This window comes from Phoca vitulina, unplaced genomic scaffold, assembly GCF_004348235.1.
Source record: "Phoca vitulina isolate PV1807 unplaced genomic scaffold, GSC_HSeal_1.0 scaffold38, whole genome shotgun sequence".
In the NCBI taxonomy this organism is placed as follows: domain Eukaryota; kingdom Metazoa; phylum Chordata; class Mammalia; order Carnivora; family Phocidae; genus Phoca; species Phoca vitulina.
Window position 1 is genome coordinate 10,449,228 of NW_022589741.1, and position 23,306 is coordinate 10,472,533.

The 23,306-nt window shown below is 54.4% G+C and overlaps 1 protein-coding gene across 1 annotated transcript; it reads left to right on the plus strand.

The window, feature by feature from the left end:
* Nucleotides 1-1,159: 1,159 nt before the first annotated feature.
* HTR3A (5-hydroxytryptamine receptor 3A) lies at nt 1,160-13,461 on the plus strand. The gene is made up of 9 exons (XM_032428134.1): nt 1,160-1,242; nt 3,528-3,694; nt 4,589-4,633; nt 6,529-6,638; nt 8,100-8,269; nt 10,518-10,678; nt 11,029-11,239; nt 11,343-11,564; nt 12,996-13,461. Exons 1-9 carry the CDS (start codon nt 1,176-1,178, stop codon nt 13,292-13,294), a joined length of 1,452 nt encoding a protein of 483 aa, XP_032284025.1. The 5' UTR covers nt 1,160-1,175; the 3' UTR covers nt 13,295-13,461.
* The last annotated feature ends 9,845 nt before the right edge of the window (nt 13,462-23,306 follow it).

The following is a 23,306-nucleotide window of genomic DNA, read 5'->3' on the forward strand; positions in this document are numbered from 1 at the left end:
ACTCGAGGTGGAAAAGTCCGCTTCTACTCCAAATGGTGACGTGGGATTCACTCAAATTCACAGCAATATTCTTCTCAGACAATTTTGTTGGCACGCAGTTGGGTATCTGAGGGATAGATCCTTTCCTATTCAATTTACAAAGGAAAGAGAAACACTTCTTCCAAGAAAACATTTAAAAGGAAAGTGTTAAGAATGCTCGTGAATTGATAATAAGCAAAGAAAGGAATGGGATGCAAAGTTAAGTGCGGATATATTTACTTCACTGTATACATATCACTGAAGAAAATTATAGAGGAATACACACCAAAATATTAACAGTGGCTGTCTCTGGGGAGTAAGTAAGCACACGGATGATTTTAATTTTTCTTCATATTTTTCTCTAACAAGCATGTATTTCTATTATAGTTTGATAACACATATTTATTATGTATATTAAAAATATATAAATATATTGGTATAGTTTATACTATATAGTTTATAGTATAAACTATAGATACATATATGTGTTGCTACTTAAATATTTAGATTTACATATTTAGATGAGAAAAATGAATAAATATGTAGATGAGGACAAACGAGCAGACATGTGGTAACCCTGGGTCCCCTTCTTCTGTCCGCCAAGGATGCCCGGTCACCTGCTTAGCTTGGGGCACGCATCACCCTGTGGTGTAAAGGAATGGCCTCCCTGCTCCCGCTGCCTCACCCCTCCCTGCCCCAGCCCCATGCTACCAAACCAGACTTGACATAAATGAGAGCAGCAACCCAGAGCACCTCCCAGCAGACAGGCCGCATCCTTGCTCCAGGGGCTCCTGCCGCCCCCCCACCCCCACCCCCGTTACTCCTTGGGGAATTTGGCCGGGCCACCTGGCTGGATGGGTGGACCGAGTCCTGCCGCATGACATCAGCTGGGCGGGCTCCTCTCTCACTGGCTCCCTCTCCTTCCCTCCCGCCCTGAAACCTGATCCAGCCGAGGGACTGATTGCAGGAAAACTTGGCGGCCGCCCACCCCCGGTGGCCCCGGGCTGTGTGAGGCTGCGGCCTCAGAAGGTGTGGAAAGCAGCCCGCCCGGAGGCAGGCTGGTGGGGACACGAGGCTGGCGGCGTGCGGGCAGGCTGCTCCTCAGCACGACTCACCCCGAGGCCCCGCCAAGGCACCCCACCCCGGGAGAGCTCACCATGCTGTTGTGGGTGCCACAAGCACTGCTGGCCTTGCTTCTACCCACGCTCCTGGCACAGGGAGAAGGTAAGGGGACCGGGGGCAAGCGCGTAGGAGTCGCTGGCCACCTGCCGACGGAGGGCAGGGGATGCTTGATTCCCCCAAGGGTCGCGGGAAGGAAGGTTTTGGGGCGGGTGCTGCTGTAGGAGAGTCAGGGATCTTGCCACAGGGGAGCATGAGAGAATTTTAAGGCACTGTGGTCCACCTCCAAAGTTGGGGTGGTTGAGTGCAGGTGGGGGCAGGGCTTGCCGAGAGGGGCCCACAGCAGCCTGGTACTTGGAAGTGTGTACGAAGATGCTAGAGAGGGGCTCCTCTCTTCTTTGCCCTGCCCCCAAACTCATGGAATGGCGGCTGCAAGGTACCTTGGAGCTCACTTGGTCTACCCCTTCTTGTTGTAAATGGGAATGCTGTGGTCCAGAGAGGGGGAGGAATTCACTCAAGGTCACACAGCGCCTTCGCAACAGAGTGGAGACCAGAACTAACAGAGCCATCTTTCCTCAACTTCCCTAGTCTTGTTGCACGGGTTCCCTGGGCCTCCTTTCCTAAAGTTCCCTTCCAAGGCTAAACTCCAGTGACACCAAACTTCTCCATATTCCCCCACCCACACTTTCCTGCCTTCCTGGGATACGAGGTGTTGGGGTCACAAAAGCATCTGTTTCCTTTTGCTACAAACAATATTGACTCCCCATTCCAGAAGGTTTTCTCCCCATCCAGAGCTAGGTTGGAGCTGGGGGCTGAAGCACAGTTAGGGTGCTGTCCCGGGGCTGGACGGATAGGAAGAGCTTAAGTGCACGATGGTTTTTCTCCCCTGAGCTGTCACTGGGGAAGCTCAGTGGGACAACAGACCCAGGCTGCATGTTAAGACTCTGGTCTGGGGGGCTTCCCTGGCTCAAGAGAAGTATCATCCCTCCCAGCCATAGCCTTTTGCTCTGAGGCCTGCAGGGCCCAGTCTGGTCAGATTCCCAGCAATGGGACCAGGGCTGCTGCTGGTGTAGTGAAGACACACAGAGATTTGGATTTGAATCTCATTTCCTCCACTTGCAGGGCACAGGACCCACCTTTCTGAGCCTCGGGGACTCTTCTCTGTAAACGCTGTAGTCGTGACAGCCACCCCAGGGGGCTGCTCCAAAGCTGAAATGAATAATATGTTCACCAATGTTATTCCACAGGAGACGCTCAATAAATGGTCTCTCGTCTCCCGCCTCTTTCTGCTCTTCCCTGTCGTTCTGAGGGAAACGGAAAGTTTATCAGGGACAGGTGGGTGGGGAGGCAAAGGGGGGTCTGTAGGAGCTGTTGGCTGCATGGTGTGCACGCGCTACATAGACAAGGTGAGAGAAGAGGCACCTGCTGCGGGAAGGACCCAGGCAGCGCCCTGCCCGTCCTCTCACACCCCGTGCCCTGGCCCTCCAGGGCGTTCCCCTTCCCTACCCTATGCCTTTCACCTTCATACTTCTTGGCACCTCTCAGGAAGTGCTTCTACTATTTCCCAGAGGGACGACAGGTACACATGAAATCCCCATAGGATGGGGTTGGGTTTCCTCATCACTATTTGGTCCTTTACGCCTCCAGCTCTGGGGACAACTCGGTTTCTTCTCACCTCCCGTACACCCCACACCTAACCCTCTTCCTCCCTCTACCAGATCTGCCCACAGAGCAGCCCTCTGAAGGAGTCCTGGCCAACCCGCTCCCAGGAGTTTGTGTGTGTGCACGGCTGACTAGGGGGGTGGTTCTGCAGGAAGAAAAAGGAATGTCAGTGTTCACTGGATGGCTCCCCTCTTTCTTCATCAATAGCAGGCTGGGGTCAAGGAGCCAACGGGGATCCGGGCAGACGCTGAGGCAAACCCTCATGCAGACCTTGGTGCTTAGAGATTGTGCACTTGGGGCCACCTCTCCTTGCAGCCCCCTCTCCTTCCAGTACCACGTCCCAGGGCCACTCCTCCTTGGCTCCCCAGTGCCCCTCATCCGTCCCCCACAGGCCCACCTCCTCTGGCAGCCGCCTGCTCTCAACCTTTCTCAGCCCTCGCCCCCCTTAGACCTCACCTGTCTTGCAGCACCTGCCTTTGCAGCCCAGCTAGCGCCCTCCCTGACGTAAATGACGGTGTCGGTTACGCTTAGGAGACAACAGCCTCGGATCTGGGCAGGACTCTCTGCAGACAGAATGTTCCAATGATGGGAATTTCAGTCGGTGGGGGGATCTGGGGATCTGAGGTGGAAATAGTGGAGACGTTTTCCTTTTACTAGCTTTCAAACCAGGGCAAGAGAACTGCGGAAAGCCTCAGGCTCTGATGCCCACTTTGAACTGTTCTTCTCAGCCAGGCGCTGGAGGCATCACCAGGCCCAGAAGGCCGCCAGGCCGGCTCTGCTGAGGCTGTCAGATCACCTCCTGGCCAACTACGAGAAGGGCGTGCGGCCCGTGCGGGACTGGAGGAAGCCCACCACCGTGGCCATCGACGTCATTATCTATGCCATCCTCAGCGTGGTGAGCACTTGGCCCCAACCTGCCCTGCTCAGAGGTGGGCCTTTTGGGGTGGGAGACCATGGAAGGCCAGGTCACCCCCTGGGCAGTACAGCGGACCTTCAAGGACCCGGAGTCCCTGCGATCTGGCACCGACCCGTGTCAGGACAGATGACATCCCCCAACACCTGCACAGCGGCCCAAACCAGAAAGCGGGGTCACCTGTGCGGCTGCCTCTCCCAACCCTCACGGCTGGAGAACCACTTCCCACATGTGGTTCTTCACTCAGTGTATCGTGGTAACCACGTCTCCATGTGAGTTGTGTGCGGCTTCAAACTGTCCTGTTGCTCTCTAGGCCCTTGGTGTCTTACACAGGCCCCTGATACACGGCAGCTGTTGCCAAAGGGTTGTTGCAGAATTAATCCTAAACCAGTGATGAATCTTTCTCTCAGTGCTGTTTTGCACCTCTTGCCTGCACACTAGGGCAGGAGGGAGATACAGATCCAGGTATATAGGCATACAAATACGTAAAAATATATAGACAGAGAGAGAGATGATATTTTCTGTATGTCTCCTCTTATCTCTATGTTATATATATTGTATATGTAAAATATATGTAACGTAAGAGGCATATATATAATATGTATAACATAATAGAAAATAGTAGAATATATATATGTGTGTATTTATATATATGTGTATATATATATATATGAAATTTTAAAAAATTGGTTGTATTTCTTCCTAGGTGTCTCTAGTAAAAGACCAACTCTTCCTGGTTGGCCCCTTTTCCCCTTTTCGTCACTCTCTCTTCCCAAAGGAACAGGAACACAAAGCGGCAGCCCCTTTTGGGGGGTGTGTGCAAGGTGGACGCCCGCTCACAGGGCCCCTGAAGCTGAGCTCCCTTTCCCTTCACAGGATGAGAAGAACCAGGTTCTGACCACCTACATCTGGTACCGGCAGGTGAGCGCCCAGCCCTGCGCCCACCCTCATTTCCTGGGATCTGGGCCTCCCCTTCCAGGAAGGATTCCTCCATCTCAAAGGAATCAGGACCCTCAGAGGCCTTGGCGAGGGAAGGGGAGGGGAGAGGCTCAGAGGCAGACTCATGAGACAAGGAGTCTGGGCCCCTCTCATCTCAGGACTAGCAGTGGAAGGAAGCGTAACACTCAGTGGAGGAGAAATCCTCCAAACGCCTCTGGTTTCTCAGGGTTTCACAGCATCTCAAACAACGACTTGTGCAGCCTCTGTTGATGGAATACCTCCAGCGACCGGGAGCTCAATAGGCAGCAACTGCACTTTCAGACAACTCTTAATTGCTAGAAAGTTCTTCCTTCTATTAAGCCAGATATGATGACAACCAAACAGGGAGATTGACACGGGCTGATTCCATCCCCCGAGTCCTCACCCCCTCGGCCACCTCCCCACTCTCTCAGCTTCTGACCCGCATCGCTCCGGCACTTGGTGGAAAGTCTCTGAGGCCTTTACGACACATCTGGCGGGGAGTTGGTGGGGAGGGCAGGCAAACCGTGCAGGCTGCCGTCCACAGGCTGGTCTGCTCTGGCAGCCCCTGAGCTGTGGGGCAGGCATGAGAGCCAGAGGGAACCACGATGGCTGGGGAGAGCGGGCAGGAGGATGGGGCCGGTTCATAGCGCTCAAACCTGAGAGAGGCTCTGTCTGGGGACACGCCTGGCATATGTGGGTCTCAGTTAAATCCCTCCCGCTCCTCATGAGCATACTCCACTACCACCCGCTCAGGCAGAGAGTGGGGTGGAGGAAGATGCCAGAATGCTGATTCCTGCCGGACGGCTCTCTTCTGCCTCACCGAGAGCTCTCACTACGGAGCACACCCTGAGTCAAGGGAAGGGGCCCAGCAAGAACAGGCAGCCTGGAGCTCCTGTCCTGGGACATCTGGCTTAGGTCCCATCCCTGGACCTCAGGGTCACTTGTCTGCCCGGCAGTGAGGGGATGCCAACCTACGGGGCCAGAATCAGAGACGCAAACTAGACTCAGGCCCTGCCTGCACTGAGCTCACGGGCTATGGGGGCCACAGACACAGGGACAGACCAGTGAACGCAGCGAGAACGAGGTGCCAACCATGGGAGCACAGAGGAGGCACATAAACACCCAGCCTGGGAAGTGGGGGTCACGGACGGTTCCTGGAGAAGGGAGCAGGCAGATGCTTTGGTTAAGTCTGGAGGGACGATTAAGACCTCCCTCAGGGGAGAAGACCGGGATTGCAGCGTGGGAGCGCGCGGATGTGCAGAGGTGTGGGGGGCTTCACTGCACGCGGCTGGAGGCAAGAGGCCACAGAGCAGCAGAATTAATGAGGCTAGCGAGAATGCTGGAGGTCAGATGATGCAGGCCTTTGCTGGCCGTGAGGTCTGACTCTATCCCAAGTGCAAGGTTCGCCACGGGAGTTTTAAGCAAGGGAGTGACATGATTAAGGTGACATTTTAGATCAGTCATTCTGACAGGATGGTGAACAATGCATTGATCAAAACTTAACAACAACCATCTCTGCCCTGTGAGGCGCGTGCTATTATCTCAATTTACGTGTGAGCAGACCAAGACCCAAGAAGCTGTTTGTCCAAGATCCCACAGTTGGTGCATGGGATATTCAAGCAGGAGAAATGACTGCATGCCTTCCCCGGGCAAGGCTTCATCTGCCTGGGTCATGTTTGCATGCTGGGAGTGTGTGAGCACAGAGGTCGGGGGGACCCTCAGGTATTGCCGAGTGATTTGGAGGCCATCAATACGCAGATTCCCCCCGAGTGGTGAAGTCATCCCAAGTTGTTGATGCCCTGCCCCCCGCCCAAAATGGAGGGGGCTGCCTGTGACCATCCCCACTCCTCCCCTAGTACTGGACTGACGAGTTTCTCCAGTGGAACCCCGAGGACTTTGACAACATCACCAAGCTGTCCATCCCCACTGAGAGCATCTGGGTCCCGGACATTCTCATCAATGAGTTGTGAGTGCTGTCATGCAATGCTGGGTGGCCCAGTGGCTCCGGGCCTGGGGAAGGACAGGGCATGGGGACAAGACTCTGCTGTTGCATGAAAGGTCCCTCCCAGGCCTGCAGAACTGTAGGTAACTGTAGGGATTGCCTTGGGCCCCAATTCCCCCTTTGTGTTTTTTTTTTCTCCTTTCTTTTTAAAACTCCTCTTTTTTTCTATGCCTGATGTTGAAACCTTGCTTTTCTTGGTCCGAGGGCCCCCTTCCTGGGGAAGGGAAGCTGATGAATGAGTCCCCACTTTATAATAGCCCAATGAGGGACAGTTGCCTTTTTAAAGGGGACAGTGAGGTTACCGAAAGAGATGAAGTTCCCCAGGGGTCACCACCTCTGGTCACAGGGTGATTTGGAGCTGGGAGATGCTCAGACCTCGCCAGTCACACAAGTGACTGGCTATCTCCAGCTTGTACCCCGATGAGAAGTGGGTACCACCATCCTTTATGACCAGCAGCTGAACACTGTCTCATGGGGCCCCGGGTAACATCCCTTTCCCCCATCCTTCAGGCTCCTTCAGGCTCCTCTGCCTGGGCTTCTGAATGCAAGGGCATGGAAGATGGCTGTGGGAGACGGTTGGAAGGAGGAGGTGGCCTGGGGCCAGTAGCCTTCCGCCCAGCAGGCACTGCATTGTCTAAAGCCTGGGGTGCCACTCACACTGTTTTTCAGGGGAGGCAGCTGACCTAGAGCCCCATGATCTGCATAGCTCAGGCTGGAGGGATCCCAGTTCCTGGCTGGATCTCCACTTAAACCGTGAAGTAGCCTGAATCTTGGTTTCTCATCTCTCAGCCTGGTTCCGCAGGAGGCTGCAGGCTCAGGACGCCCAGCTCAGGCCATTCTGTGCCGCGGCGGTCACTTGGGAGCGCCTCGGGGTTGGGGATCTTCCAAGAGAGTGGGGCTAAGTCTTGCAGAACTTTCCCACCTTGCCTCACTTCTTCTCAATGATTTCTCTAGTTCCTTCTCCTCCAGGCAAAATCATTCTCATGTCAACAGGATTTCTAGGGATGGGGAGCAAAGAGAAGCCTGAGTCAGGACGGAACCCAATGTCCTGCTTTCCCACTGAGCCTGCCCATTGTCACTGAGCCGCTACTCCCGGGAGCTGAGCTCTGCCCAGCTGGGTGGCTGGTGGCGTAGGGACAGCTAGGCATGCACGTTAGAGCCGGTGGCTGTGAGGTGCATGGAATCCTGCCTTTTGCGGCTAGGTTCCCAGGGGAATAAAGGAGCAATGCCCTTTCCTGCTTGGAAAGTAGCCCCGACAAGGGCAGGTAAGAAAGCCTACCATAGATAAGAAGGAAACTGTGCAGGTTGTCCTGCTGCCCAGACCCTTCCTGAGTTTCTATCCCTGCTGCGTTGCTCAGAGACCTTCAGGCTCCCAGAGCTTGACCTGCTTCTTGAGCCCCCAAACTGACCCTCTTCCCTGGGCAGTGTGGACGTCGGGAAGTCTCCAAGCATCCCGTACGTGTACGTTGGGCATCACGGCGAGGTCCAGAACTACAAGCCCCTCCAGGTGATGACCGCCTGTAGCCTCGACATCTACAACTTTCCCTTCGATGTGCAAAACTGCTCCCTGACCTTCACCAGCTGGCTGCACACCAGTGAGTACAGCACAGGGCTCCGGGAGGGGGCGGGGCGCGGAGGGGGGTGGTCCCTGGAGCACCTGCAGGAGGAGCACCCCCAGGAGGCTCTCTCCTTCATCCAAGTCACTTCCTGCTTATTTCCTTAATGCCGCTGAGCCTGGGTCTCCTCCTCCAGACGGGCCTCTGTGCTTGCCCTTGTCGCCTCCCTCAGTTGTCGCCAGCGTCCAGTGAGACAATGTAAACTGGCGCAGGACATTCAGTAAGGCCAGGATGTGGCCCTAAGTGTCCCTCACTTGTCTTCAACACTGACGCACCCCTCCCTCCTCTCTCCCCCAGCTTTCGGCAGTAACCTCCTAGTCTGTCCCTTCCAATTCGTGCTCCTCATAGCAAAGGGGGAGCGTTTATTAAAATGCAAATCGGATCACATCGTTCTCTGCTTAAAAACCTCCGAGGCTTCCTGGCACTCCTGAGACAGAGTCCAGATCCTTCACCTGGCCCACAGGGCCTGCCCTCAGCTCACCATTTCAGCCTCAACCCCGTGCATGCTCCCCTGAGCTCGGCTCCAGCCCCCCTGCCTTCCTTTCCAAGCCCCGAAGCCCCTTGTTCTCTCCCTTTATCCCAGGCTGCTTCCTCTCCTGGGCCCCCCAGCCCCCTCCCCCTCCCTCTCCTGTTCCCCTTCCCACCCCACTCCTGCCCCCAGCCCCTCCTAGTGTGGCCAAGCCTCCTGCTCACCTAATCCCCCGCATTGGCTCAGGGCCTCAAGGAAAGCCGTCTCCTCTCCAGACTAGGCCTCCCCATTGCGCAGTTCTATTAGCAACCTGTTCTCCCCACTTCCGTTGCACGCTTAGGTGCTCGTTCAATGTCTGCTTCTCTAGCAGAGATAAGCCCAGAGAGGGCAGGACCACGATTTCTGACCCACCGGTAGGCCCCCAGGACAGTGGCTGGCACAAAAGAAGGTGCTCGGCAACTTTTATTTAGTGGATGAATGCCAGGTGCTCACTATAGCCTAGTGAGGTGAGCGTGATGCTCCTGCAAAAAGGCATCCTCCGCCTCTGTCTGATTTTATCACACTAACTGTACATTACAAAGATAACGTATAACTTCCCTGGACAAAAACCAGAATTACAAATAATCTTTGACTTTTCACCTTTACCTTCAATCCCAAACTCCTCACCAAAAACTCGCCACACCAGGACTTCACAGCTTTTATCAGTATAAGCTTCATATGGCACATTCTTCCAGATCCTTCTCTAGGCCTGGCATATACCTGTGCATACACACCTATGGAAAGCCCATGGAATTTATTTCATATGTTTTTATTTTACTAAATGTGTCATTTATGCTACTGCTACCTGATTCTTTTCGCTCAACGAGAGGTCTTGGACATTTTTCCGAGTAAGTGCATATTTAGATCTTTCTCATAAATGTTGCCTGCTGTAGGATAGCTTGGGGTTTGGATGCATCATAGTTTAGTAAGCTTTTTCCTGATTGGTGGACATGTAGATCTTTCCCTATATTTTGCTGTAATGGATACTCCTGGCATTCTAGTATATATCTGTTTTTCTAGTGGGGATGCGGAGAAGTAAAACTGCTATTCTGTAAGTGAAGATTTCACTTATTTCCCTAGTTCACCTTTATTCTTCCTTTCTTTCTCTTTTTCTTTCTTTCTTTCTTCTTTCTTTCTTCTTTAGAGAGAAAGTACACAGGCACTAGCAGTGGGGGGGGGGGGTCAAGGGAGAGGGAGAGAGAGAATCTTAAGCAGGCTCCATGCCTAGCACGGAGCCTGATGTGGGGCTCAATCTCAGAACCCTGAGATCCTGACATGAGCTGAAATCAAGACCTGGACGTTAACCAACTGAGACCTTAGCTCACCTTTAAGGGCAGGGAGCCCTATCAGGGGAAAGGTAAAGAATGTTGACTTTTGTTCATTTCAAAAATCGGTAACCCTAATGGAAACACAGAAGGTTTGGAAGGGGTATGTCGGGGGGTGGGGGGGGAAGACAGAGACAGAGATAGAGAGAAGGAGAGAGGGGGCTTTCTAATAAGTCGTTTGTCTGGTTCTGGTTCTTTGCATTTCACTGTGTGTTTTCCTCCAGGCTGTCACTCCCCTTGCTACAGCCCCTCTACCCCAGATGGGTGGTGCCATGTGCACTGTTACCTCATTTGGTAGCTGAGGAGACTGAGGCTGCAGGCCAAGAGGCGAGTGAGCTAAGCCCCATCCCAGGGTCTGCAGCCTCCAGAGCCGGCTTGCTTTCTTCCCTCTCAGTCCAGGACATCAACATCTCCCTGTGGCGCTTGCCGGAAAAGGTGAAGCTCGACAAGACCCTCTTCATGAACCAGGGCGAGTGGGAGCTTCTGGGGGTGCTGACCCAGTTCCGGGAGTTCAGTATGGAAGACAGCAACCATTATGCAGAAATGAAGTTCTACGTGAGTGGGACTGGGGCGGGCACAGGGGGACGACCACCGGAGCTGCAGGGACATGAGACCCACGTGGACTCCGGGAGGCATGGCAGGGGGGTGGTGGAGAACCTCCGCAGCCCTTTTCCCAGCTCCAGGGTCACACTTGTGCCTTGGAACTTCAGGGAAGTAGGTGGGGAAACTCAGTGGACTCGTCCCTTACTCCTCCTCGATCCAGAGGCAGAACACGAGGTCGGTCCAATTTCCTCTCTCGGCCTGGAAGCTCCACGAAGCAAGGGGGTCTGGGATGGGCTGGGGGTTCCTGGGCGCAGAGCCCGTCTGCCCCGGCTCTCCTCGCACAGCTCCCGTCCTGGTCTTAGGTGGTCATCCGCCGGCGGCCCCTGTTCTACGCGGTCAGCCTGCTCCTGCCCAGTATCTTCCTCATGCTCATGGACATCGTGGGCTTCTACCTGCCTCCAGACAGTGGCGAGAGGGTGTCCTTCAAGATCACGCTCCTCCTGGGTTACTCCGTCTTCCTGATCATCGTGTCGGACACGCTGCCGGCCACGGCCATCGGCACGCCCCTCATTGGTAAGCCCCCCCCCCGGGCAAGCGCGCGCCGCGGCGGAGGAACCAAGACACCCGCCCCTCCCACCCGCGCTGCGCGGGCCCCAACCCCGCCCCGTGTGCACAGGGGTCTACTTCGTCGTGTGCATGGCGCTGCTGGTGATAAGCTTGGCCGAGACCATCTTCATCGTGCGGCTGGTACACAAGCAGGACTTGCAGCAGCCCGTGCCCGCCTGGCTGCGGCGCCTGCTTCTGGGGCGGGTGGCCCTGCTCCTTTGCCTGGGCGAGCAGCCGGCTCCTCGAAGGTCCCCAGCCACCTCCCCAGCCACCAAGACGGATGACTGCCCAGGTGAGAGAGGGAGAGGGGAGTCCCACACAGGGGGCCTGGGCGTGGGGACGTGGTGGAGAGCCTGGGGCCGGCACGACGGGACGGGCCAGGGTCTGGGCGGGCCCTGGGAAGTGGGTGCTGTCCTGCGCACGGCACCCCGTGCCCGGCCTCACGGGGAGGCAGCAGAGTTCCCTGTGGCTGAGCATGTCGGGAGCTGAGACTTCTGGGCTGAGAGTAGCCTTTCTCTGAGACCGGCCCCCACAGCGAGCAAATGGATGCCCCTCAGGTGGTGATGAGACTTCTTCCCAACAGGGCTAGGTCTGCAGCCAGGATTTCCCAAACTCTTGCATTCCATCAGCTCAGAGACCAGGTCCCTTCGAATTTCAAACACCTATGAGCCGGAGAGCCGGGGTGCCGGGGACATGGAATGTGGGGCTTGTTTCCCCTGAGACATTGTAACAGCCACCATCTGGTGGCGGGGACGGACAGGGGGGTCGTTGTGCTTGCTGATATATTTGTCCAGGGCTTTGGGCCAGGCATGTGCATCTTCTGTGCATTATCACAGGTCGGCCTCAGGCCCCCAATAGCGTTCCCATCCTCATTTGTCAAATGAGGAAACAGAGGCATAAGGCCAAATAGCTGGCCCTTAAGTCACAGAGCCAGGAACTGGTGAAACTGGAACCCAGGCCCATCTGCTGCTAAGCTGGTATTTCTAACCACTCCACCCGCTTTCGTCCTCCCTTCTGGCAAGAGCTGGGCCTTCTACAGAAGGTGTATGGTTAACTTAAGACCACCTCATCTTGAACAGGTGAGCTAGTACTCCAGCCCAATGCCCAGTTTTACTGCTCACCTGCAAGGTAGCCACAGCTGAAGGTGTATTTCCAGGTGCAGAGGACTTGGGTTGGAGTCATGGAGAAGAGGACAGCAAGGCATAAGGGGGAGAGCAGTGGATTCACAGCCCAGATACCTTAGGCCTTGGTGGCCTCCCATTTAAATGATGCTCCAGGTGTGACCACAGGCTCATCACTTAACCTCTCCGAGCTTTAGCCCCTTTGTATAAAATGTGCGAGTAATAACTACTCCTACACGGCCTCTCTCACGGGCTATTGTGAGGCTCAAATGAAATAATAGGTGTCAAATTGCTGGAGGAAGCCCGTGTGTTTTTAAAAAATGCACAGGAAGAATTAAACACCAAATCCATGATCTCGGTGACCTGGGGAGCAAATGGAGGCTGTGACTAAGGAGGGGTACACAGGAATCTCCAACTGTGTTGCTTTCCTTATTTGCTTAAGTCACATGGTGGGTACACAAATAGGTAAGTTAACCTCTATAGTCTTTATGTCTGAAATTGTTCATAACAATATCTGCAAGCCGCCGCAGAAACAGAAGGGACGGTGTTCGGACCGTTCTGCTGAGCCTCCCTCCTTTGCCAACGCGCTACCCTTTTTCCAGACATGGGAAACCCCTGCAACCACTTGGGAGGCCCCCGGGACTTGGAGAAGACCCCGAGGGGCCCAGGCAGCCCGCCCCCACCCCCGCGGGAGGCCTCGCTGGCTGTGCGAGGGCTGTTGCAGGAGCTGGTCTCCATCAGGCGCTTCCTGGAGAAAAGAGACGAGAGCCGAGAGGTGGCCCGGGAGTGGCTGCGCGTGGGCTCGGTGCTGGACAGGTTGCTCTTCCGAATCTACCTGGTGGCGGTGCTGGCCTACAGCATCACCCTCATCGTTCTGTGGTCCGTCTGGCAGGACTCTTGAGTGGGCACGGCCCAGCGTGGGTGTGGGGGTGTCAGGCACTGTTTAGAACGGGGAGGGGAGAATTTCAGGGCCCAGAGGATGCCACCGATGTTTTCAAGACCCTGTCCAAAGCCAGTGTGTCTCAGAAACTCTGAACCAGGGCTGTGACTCTTCCCCAGAAAGCTCGGCGTTCAAGACCCGTTCACCTCCCGCCCCCCGCCCCCCACCAACGTATCATGGCTTTAAAACATGCTGTCTTAGATCAGGACAAACCGAGGCATTCCCTAACTTTATTCTATTGATCTGTGCATCAAGCCTTGGTTTCCCCCTTGTCACCTCCCTGCATACGGCACTTTGGACTTCTGCTCATCTCCCTCAACCTTGGTTTTAGATTCGAGGCAAACCAACTCTCTGCTACACAGGGCTGGTAACACCTCGTTAGGTTTATCCGGCCCTACTGTCTCCTTCTTCACCTCACCTGTGGCCACTTCCCTGAACACTCTTGTTCCGTGAGATGATGGGGTGGGGGCAGGTGGGGGCAATAAAATACAATGAAGCCCTAGACTCTCTTCTTAACCATTTGTCAGCAGCTGGGTGGGTGGAAGAAGTGTAAAGTTACTGGTAGAAATGAGGTAGAGGTATTATCTGTGGTTTCAGTTATTTGGTGCTTTCTGCCCTGGAGAATCAGGAGGTGACCAAACAGTGGCCGTTAAGACACACTAGGAGGTAGAATCCAAGGTGGGAGGGTAAGGACCACCAACACTTACCAATGGAAAGGTGAGGAGTGGGAAGGTTGGTTCTGTGAACCCCTAGGAAGATGCTGGAAGTGTCTGCACAGTCCTGTTACCATTCTGGCCTCACCAGGGCCAGCACTCGCTGGTTTGGTCTTTGGAAGACAGGAAACCCAAGGCTTGAGTTTAACTATCTCCTTTGGGAACTCTCCGCAGCCGGCTCCTGGCACATTCACCCAAGTGCAGGACCAGGAGAGAGGCAGAGTTGGGGGCATGGTCTTTGGTGTTACTTCTCATATCCTGGCCCGCTCTCCCAAACACCAGGGTTTATAAGACATGCTAAGGAGTGCCCCAACTCTATCATTCCCTCACTCCATCCATCTAACAAGTGTTCAGAGGAAAGAATGCCAGAACCCACCAGAGGGACCTTAGTGTCACAATGTTTGCTTGAGGCTTTCTCTGGCTCACCGTTCTCATTCCAGCCCTCGGGCTGCCTGTCACTCAGAGGAAGGCATGGGGGAGATGGACTGAACCTGCCAGTCTAAAGGGAAAGGACCCAAAAGGAATATCTGGGATGAACCATTCTGGGCTGGCCAATCATAAGGGTTTTGGTGTGGAACACCCGAAGTTATACCTTCTCGTGATCCCAAACTGCAGTTCTAGTGTGTAGACCATCCTGGGAGGCTGGGTGGGCGGCAGACCTTGGGCCCTTGGGAGCTTCAAGACTGGGAGAGCCTACAGACTGCAGGAGACTTACCTGTTTTAGCTTCTCTCAGCTTCTTCACATGTTCCCCAACATGCAAAGTGGACTCATTAAATATTGTCTAACTGGCTGCTGGTTCCTAAGGTGAATTGGGAATGAAGTTTCCCCTGCTATTTCCACCCCAGACATATGTGCTTTTGCTACTAATTAGGGATTTTATATTTGTTTTGTTGTTGGGTGGATATCAGGGTCCTCAAGCAAAAAGCAGGAGACTGTGCGGGGCTGGGGATTGGCTGCACTCACAGTTGTTGCCTCCCATTGAGCAGAGATTGGGCTAAAGGTGGGCTCTGTTCATCCAAACTCTTTCGGGATGGTTCTGAAAGCTCATACTTGGAGCCTGGTCTTGGGACCAGAAGCTGCCCCACTCCACTAGGATTTGCTGGGGCTGATTCTCATGCCTCGGGCCAGGGAGAGAGAAAGGGGGACAGTCCGGTACTATCAATGCACCACTGGTCAGTAAGTGGGTGGCTATTGACGAAGTGTCCGACCAGAGAGCTAGTAAGACACTAATCAACCTATTGATTCCTCATCTCCCCCCTCCCCACCCTTCACCCACAATCAATGGGGCAACAGAGCCGAGCACTGAGGCAGCCAATTAACCACCTTGAGAATGAGCCGCCCCGTGTAACATCTTCTGCTCCACTAGCCGCAGCCAATCAGCTCATCGATCCAGCACCCAGACTGTGCTGCCCAGGAACAGGAAACTGAGGCCCAGGGCCAGAGAACCCCCAGTGTACTACCTCTCATCCATCAATACTGATCTTGAGCTCCTCCCAAGGAGACCTTTACCCTGTCTGGGATATGAGAACGCCCAGAATTTCCTCCCCACCTGTTCTGTCTCCCAGAACCTGCTCCCTTCCTTCACTCTGCTGCTTCAGCTCATTGCCTCTCATGAGAAAACCAGAAACCACTTATATCTTAGTGTTTCTGAGAAGCTTGCTGGTTCTCTGTCTTCTCTCCACTCCTCTCCTGCCGCCTTTCCTCGCCACCCACCATACTTCAGCTCTCGCCTTCTTTTCCTACTCACCCTGCTTTCCAGACCTGTCACGTGTGTGCAAAAGATCCCACTGAAGGTCTCGAAAGTGCCCAGCATGAACCCCTCCAGCCCTCTGGATTCATGGCTGGCGCTGCTCAAGGTGCGGAGCCCACCGCCACCATCCCACTGGGGAGGCTGCCTTTCCATAGGGACAGCAGTAGCCTGGGCGCAGTGACCTCAGGGGTCCTGACACAAGTGGACCTCCCCTGGCTTCCAGGACAGTCCAGGGAGAGGAGCTGAGCTCAGAGTCAGGATACGGGAGATTTCCCTAAGAGAACAGGAGAGAGGAAAAGTTGCCCGGTGGGGTGAAGGTGGGGAGGGAGAGCCTGGAGAGGGGTGGGGTTCAGCAATCACTAGCCAGCTTCTCCTCCCTCCCCCACCTCCCCCCAGCCTCTGAATCAATACATTTTGAATCTAATCTAATAACAGAGATTTAACGAGGGGATAATGCACGTGGAGCGGCCAGGCGCTTTGTCTCTGCTTTCATGCGGCAGCTGGGGCCCATTATCCGGGGACAATGCCCCATGCTAATCACTCCCTCTCTCCTCCGAGTGCTTGAGTGCTCGGGGAGGGGTGGTGGGCAAAGAGGGCACCTCCTCCCTGATTGGAGGGGAGTGGAGGGGTGGAAGTGGGGGGGAAGAAGTCGAGAAGGGTCTGGATGGGCCCCACACAATTGTCTTGACCTGACACCAACTCCTTGGCCCTCTCCCCAGGCCCACACTGTCCGCCCTGACCAGTCAGGGTCAGGGAGCCCTTACTGCGCACAAACAGCAGATAATTACCTATCAGCTGCAAGTCCCAGTGGCTGGGAGTTGGGTGGGTTGTTGTTTTTTTTTTTTTTTCTTTTCTTTTCGCTAACTTGGTCCTCTATAATTTAAGCTCTCCCATTAATGCTTGTGATTGGCCAGCCCTGACTGTCATGGTTAGAGAATTAAACTGTGGTTTAGAGACCAAGAATACCCGTCTCTGAAACACAGCCACTTCTTCTCTCTCTTCTCTCTGGGACTTTATAAATGGACTTGACCTGCAGGAGGAGGTGTGAGGTTAGACTATAGCAAGGGCTTCCTGATAATCATCTTGACACGGATTAGATTGGGAGTCTGAAGGTGAAGGAATGGAATCTAATTTTCGAGAAGCCTTGAAAGACAGAGAGCCCTGTATCTAGGTTGGGAAGGGACAGACCAAGGAGGAGAGATCTGCCTCAGTTTCCACTGTCAGCGCTCTAGTTGGAGGGAGCCCAATGCCTGCAGTGGCCAGTCCCATTCCTTTCTGCAACACAGTTATTGGGGGCCCTGTGGGTGCACAGGGTAGCTGCCACACACTCGCATCTGGGCCCCATCACACGCCCGCTGTGAAACCCTGGACAAGGACTTAACTCCTCTATGCATCCATATTCTCATTTGCAAAGTGAGGAGCATATTAGTCCCTGGCCTATCAGTATTGTGGGCACCATGCTCCCAACTTGGGGCAAAAGCCCGGGGAAGCATGAGGCTGGAGTTGAGAGATGGCTCGTGGCGTATCAGCCCTTCCTCCGTCTGCTCACATCACACTCTGAATGGGTGAGAACTCTCCCCAGGAAGACTGAAGATGAGGCCTTTGTCCTTCTCATCTGTCCCCACTGCAGAGATGGGCAGGGAGAGGTGAGCTGGTCACTCATCATAAGGCCCGTGGGAGCTCAAGTTCCTGTCCCCAGCAGCCTGGATTCAGACCTCTGTGCCCCATACCTTTGTGTCTCCTTTTCTCCCATTACCGCCCCCTTCCCTCACCCCACACATTCCCAGCTCCTTAAAACCACAGCGTTGAATTCCTGCTCTGGGAAGGTGTATGCATGCCTGCCCCGATCCTGGCTAGGTTTCTCCCATTCCATTCCACTGTGTCCCTGTCTGCAAAGAGAAGGAAACTATTGGCAGAGGGATGCACCATGTGTACGACTGTGGGAACCTAGGGTTCACATCCCCGTGTCTGGGAGAACCCCACCCTCACGACTTAGAAAGATCTAGCCTAAGGCCTGGAGTGAGATGTCAATCTTTGGCCAAGGGGAACCACGACCCTGTCTTTTTGAAGTCTGTCCACAAGGTGGCAGCAGAGTCCAGAAGTTCTATGGAGGGGTCTTGAAACACCACCCTCTTCCCTTCACCCCCAGGGCCTCTGAAGCCCCCTTCCTTCCGGGCCAGCCCTTTTGTTCCAGGGTGCTTGGTGCCCTTTTGGTGCTCTGGGCAGAGACTGTCCCCCTCCCCTGTCACACACTTGTGGCCACACTGATCGCTGAGCACTGATCTTGCTTCTGAGCTCAGCCCGGACTCCAGGCTAAGCCACACACTTCGTTGTTCCTCTGCTTTCTGCTTATGCATGATATTAGTTCCTGGTAGCAAAGAAGCTGTTTTACCCAAAGCCATACACATACAGGCCCATGGAGGACTCTCAGCCTTTCTCTTCCGCCCGTGTGTCCAGGGCGCCAGCCCCAGCCCATCCCAAACTGGCTGAGATGGTTCTCAGTGGTCCTGGGAAAAGCAGGAGAGAAGGTGCTGCCCAGAGCGGGAGCTGGTTGGGGGTCAGTAGGCACACAGGGGCGGTGGGACATGGGGATACTTGTCTATCAGCTCTGGGGTCAGCGGCGAAGAGATGAAGTTGGTCCCAAATGGGGGGGGGGGAGCCATCCCGGCACAAAGCTCGAATCTTTGCAGTTGCCACACGGGGGGAGGGGGGGCTGGTGGGCGGGAGCCGTCTCCTGCTACCGCTGTACTAAGTCACCACTCTAAAAACGCAAATGTCTTATCTTGCAGTTCTGGAGGTCAGAAGCCCCAAATCAGGGTTGTGTTCTTTGCAGAAGCTCTTGGGGAGATCTGTTTTCTTGCCTTTTTCAGATTCTAGAGGCCACCTGTACTCCTTGGCTCTCGGCCCCTTTCCCGTCTCCAGAGCCAGGACTGGAATAATAGCTCCAGACCGCTCTGCTTTGTCACGTCTCCTTCTCTGACTCTTGTGCTTCCTCCTCTTACAAAGACCTTTATGGGTACAGTGGGCCCACCTGGATAATCCAGAACCATCTCCCCATCTCCAGATCCTTAACTTCATCATAGAGGCAAAATTCCTTTTCCCGTGCAGTGCGGCATGATCACAGGCTCTGGGGACTAGAAAGAGGACATCTTTGGGGGAACCACACCGTTCTGTCTACCACTGTGTGAGATCTTGTGCAAACTGCTTAACTTACTTTCCTCATCTGTAAAATCCATTCAATTGCAGCACCTGCCTGACGGGATTGTCAATGAGGATTAAAAGAGCCAGCATAAGTAAAGGGTCCAGCACAAAGTAAATGCTTGATGAATTTTAACTACGTTTTTCTTATTGCTCTTATGCATAAACCTAGAAGCTTCCTGCCCAGCCCCCTGCACAGCAAAACAAGGTGTGGTGCCTCTCGGACCCATTTAGTTAATACTATGTAGAAAATATACTTCCTATTAGGCAATGTTCCTTCGTGCAATCATTTAGGGTGATGTTGACTGTGTTCCTTTATTACTTAGGAGAAGGGACTGTGAAAGCAGAACCTTAGAGGCCAGGAGCCCAGGAGCCCAGCCTGGCAAGAGATAATAGGATCAGGTTGAGGCAGGCTCTCTCTTTGCCCTCCTCCCCGACTCCCAGAGTCTGCTCATCTTCCCAGTGCGCAAAGCCTCTTGACAGTGGTAAGAGTTTCTCGGGGCAAGAGGCGTTAAATACGGGATGGGGTCTGAAATCACTTCCCTTCTCCTGATCCACCTTCTTTGAGAAAATACACAGAGGCAGGAGAATGGACAGGATGACCTCTAGAGGACCTTCACAGCGTAGGGTCCAGGAAACACTGCCTGTCCATTGAGGTGACACTTAATCATGGCTTAGGCTCCAGTCTGTGCTCTGTCCTTTTCTCTTGGCTGACATATCCCACCCCACTGCCCCTTTCACCCAAGGACTCATTTTTCTGGTTCTCACTAATGAAACTCAAATCTATCGGCCATCTGGGTTTGTCCTTGGGCTTAACATTCCCAACCAAGTGCTCCCTCCTCAAAAGCCTCATGAAGGTGAGTAGGGCTGGTCCTACTACCTTAGCCTCAGCCCGCACATGCTTTTTCAACACCCCCGCCAATTTCTTTATAATAATTGTAGTGCACTTATTTATTGTAGAGGGATTTGCTTAGTGTTTGTCCAGGCTCCCAGCCTGTGAGTTTCCAAGGGCAGGTGTTTCCGGTCCTGCTGGCCACTCCCACTGCCTGACACGCAGCCCATGCTTTGCGTCTGGTGAGCAGATCAATGAATGAGCTGCAGCAGGAGGAGACCTTCTCTGAAATCCCAATTCTATGCGACCCTTCAGCTCTCACCGGCACTCCCGGTTTGGGTGGGGAGCAGGGAGTCCCATACAAGAGAAAGACCCCGGGCAGCTGAAAGGGCCCTGGGGACTGTGGGGACGGGGAGTGGCCCTGAGGAGGCTGCGTGGGTGGCCATGAAGCTCCTGATGCTGCTGCTTCAGTGGATCTTCTCCGAGACCCTTAAGAGAACGAGGCATGTTTTGCTAGAACTTCCACGCTGCACCATAGCTGGTTTGGGGCTGTATCTGCTAAAATGGTGAGCTACCATAGCAGGGACTGACTGCTTCTTGCTCAGCTCTGGATCCCCAGGGCCAGATGCATGCCTGCCAGGAGTAAAGGCTTAACATTTGTGGAATGAATGAAAGGAGGTGGCGGTGTGGATTCTCGTTGAATCTGTTTCTGCTCGGATGGCCATATAATTTATCTTCCAGAGCGGTTTTGTCCTGGACATGGAAGCAGTATTCAGACAGCCTGCCTGAAAGTGGGGCTGTCCTGGGCAAGCAGGATGTATGGTCCCCCTGACCCCTTCCGTGGCTGAGAGCCTACCCAGGGCTGGCCAGCTAGGAGTCCTTCCATTCCCACAAATTCTAGAGACAAGAGATCTCGGGCTGGGGGAGGGGACGAGAGGCCTCCACACTGCCCTTTGTCCACTCTGGGCTCATGGTTTTCCTCCCGAGGTTTGCCTCAGAGGTCGGAAGGATTTCCTGTGGGTCACAGGTCAAATGCCACATTCCTTAGCAGAGCTACATGGAGTCCTTGGCTGCCCTCTGCCCTCCCACCTCCAAGAAGAAGGATGGGCTGATTCTGGAGCAGGAAGCAGGGTGAGGCAGGCCCAGGCAGGCAGAAAGGGGCTCCAGGGGCCCTACCCCCACCATCCAAAGGGCTTGGTTCTGCCGACCCCTCCCCCCGCCCTAGCCGGAGATGCTGCCTTGTGCTGGTGTGTGGGGTGGGTGGGATGCAGTGTGGAGGGGGCGCTGCTGACAGAGGGGACGTGCCCCACGGGGTTGAGAGTTTGCTAAACGGGGCTGGACTGACAAGGACTCCTCAGATGAACCACTGCCCTGAAAGTCTACTTTTCATTAATAATCTGTTTTTATGAAGGAGGAAACCCCTATGCCCCCCTTCAGAGTAGAGAGGAAGTACGAGTGTGTTGCTAAAGGGAGAAATGGATTTGGTGTTCCCCAGAGTTTGGAAATGGAACAGAAATCCCCCTGGGGCCAGGCCATATCTAAGTGGGAGCTCCCCTGAAGGTCCTTATATTGGGGAGACGGTGGGAAATGGGGGTGGGGTGAGAGGTGCAACCCTGCAGGTCTACTGTGGTATGTGCTACGGTTGGGGGGTCAGCCTCATCATCCCTGGCATGCACCTGGGCCCCAGCTTCGTGGGGCTGCTATGTCAGGTTGCACAGGTTGTGCACTGTACAACCCTAGGGGCATCATTTCCATGGACCCCAATGTGAACGGAGCCCCTGGAGTTGTGCCACTCAAAAAGCTCTGTCATGAGCCTTTACACATGCTAGTTCCTCTACCTAGAATGTCATTCTGGCAAGATCCACCTTCGATCTTAGCTTGGGTCTCAGTGCCTCCTTCCTGCGTACACGGCGCACCCACACACGCCTCTCTTGTACATTTACAGGTGGAATTGCAGCAATCTGCTTCAGTGTCCGTCTTTTCCACTTGTCCTCCCTGCTGTCTTCTTAATGCAGTGCCTGCAGCGTCCGGGAGGGTCTTTGTAGCAGCGAACGGGAACGTGATGGCCAGGCCTGGGCAGCAAGCTGCCTCTCGGTCCTGGAGACAGGACGGGCTTCTAGGAGTGAAATGACAGTGGTCCCTGTCCTGATAACACCTGGGAACTGGGGCCCAGACCTCCTTTCTGGTTGGTCATTCCCTCCTGTCCTCTTCTTCCCTCTGACTCTCCAGCAATGGGGATTTTAAAGGCTCTTTTGACTCTCTCTGCTGTAATAAGAAACTAGCAATTAACTATTATAAGGCTGTTTTACAATCCTGTGGAAGCCCCTTTTATCCACTTTGCTTTAAACGGTTATATCTTTTATCCCTAGTTTTCAGGAATATAAAACTTAACAGCATTTGCTGCAAACCTTCATACTTTGCTTTACAGTTTATTGTTCCCTCTGCAGATATATCTTCCACATAAATAAGACTTTCATCTGTACAGTGCTGGGCTTGGGCCCCTATGGATCTCTGTGCTTTCATCGGTGGGACTCACCTTGGACACAAGGTCATTCACACGGAGGCCCTGGCCTGGTTGCCTGCCATTGGTCCCTTGCCCTGTGATCAGGGCTGGACCAGCAGTCCCGCCAGGAAGGAAGCCATGAACCCCCGGGAGACGGAGACATGATGGGGAATCCCGGAGGGGGTGCGCCCCCTCCATCTGTGCCTGATCTGAGGCTTGGGTCTCCACAGACCCCGGCCAAGAGTGTCCTGGCTTCTCCCGTCCTTGCGTAGGGAAGTCCTCCCTGGAACATACCGAGGAAGAATCAGCAGCAAGCTTTGCCAGAGCATCCCCCACGGCATGCCTGAAGCACGACACAGACCAAGTTCACGGGTGACCACTGCCCTGGCCTTCCCGAGGCGTCAGCCTGAGGGACTCTGAGCAGAGGCTCCGTCGGGAACAGCCAAGGTGACAAGGAGGACCCCGCAGGCCATTCAAAGGCGAATTCCCCACCTTTGAACCGATTTTGTCTTTCAGTGTGGAGTGTTTGTATCAAATGCAAACATGGATGGCCCCTCATTTGGTGGCCCCGAGAATGCACCGCCCCTGGACCTCCAAGTACAGTGAGGCATCAGTCAGGGCGGGCGGCCACACTGACTTCCGTGGCAGCGTGTGCGCCCAGGCCACGCCTTCCGTGGGCGGCTCCGGGCCAGTGACTCAGTGTGGCAGGGGTGCTGGGAGACGGGGACTCGTCCCTCGGCCAGCTGGCTGGAGGACTCCTCAACAGCCTTGTCAGGTCTTTCTTCTACTGCGTGGCCGTCTGGGAAGATGCGCTTCCTCTCCCGCACTTGGACTTGCAGAGCAGACTGACGGCAACCCAGCCGGGTCCTGGCTCGCTCTCCACGGTCCCTCCCAGGCTTTTCCCCTAATAAAATCCTGCGCATTTAATCCCATATTGGCATCTGATTCTCATGGGACCTGGACCAGCACACCTCTC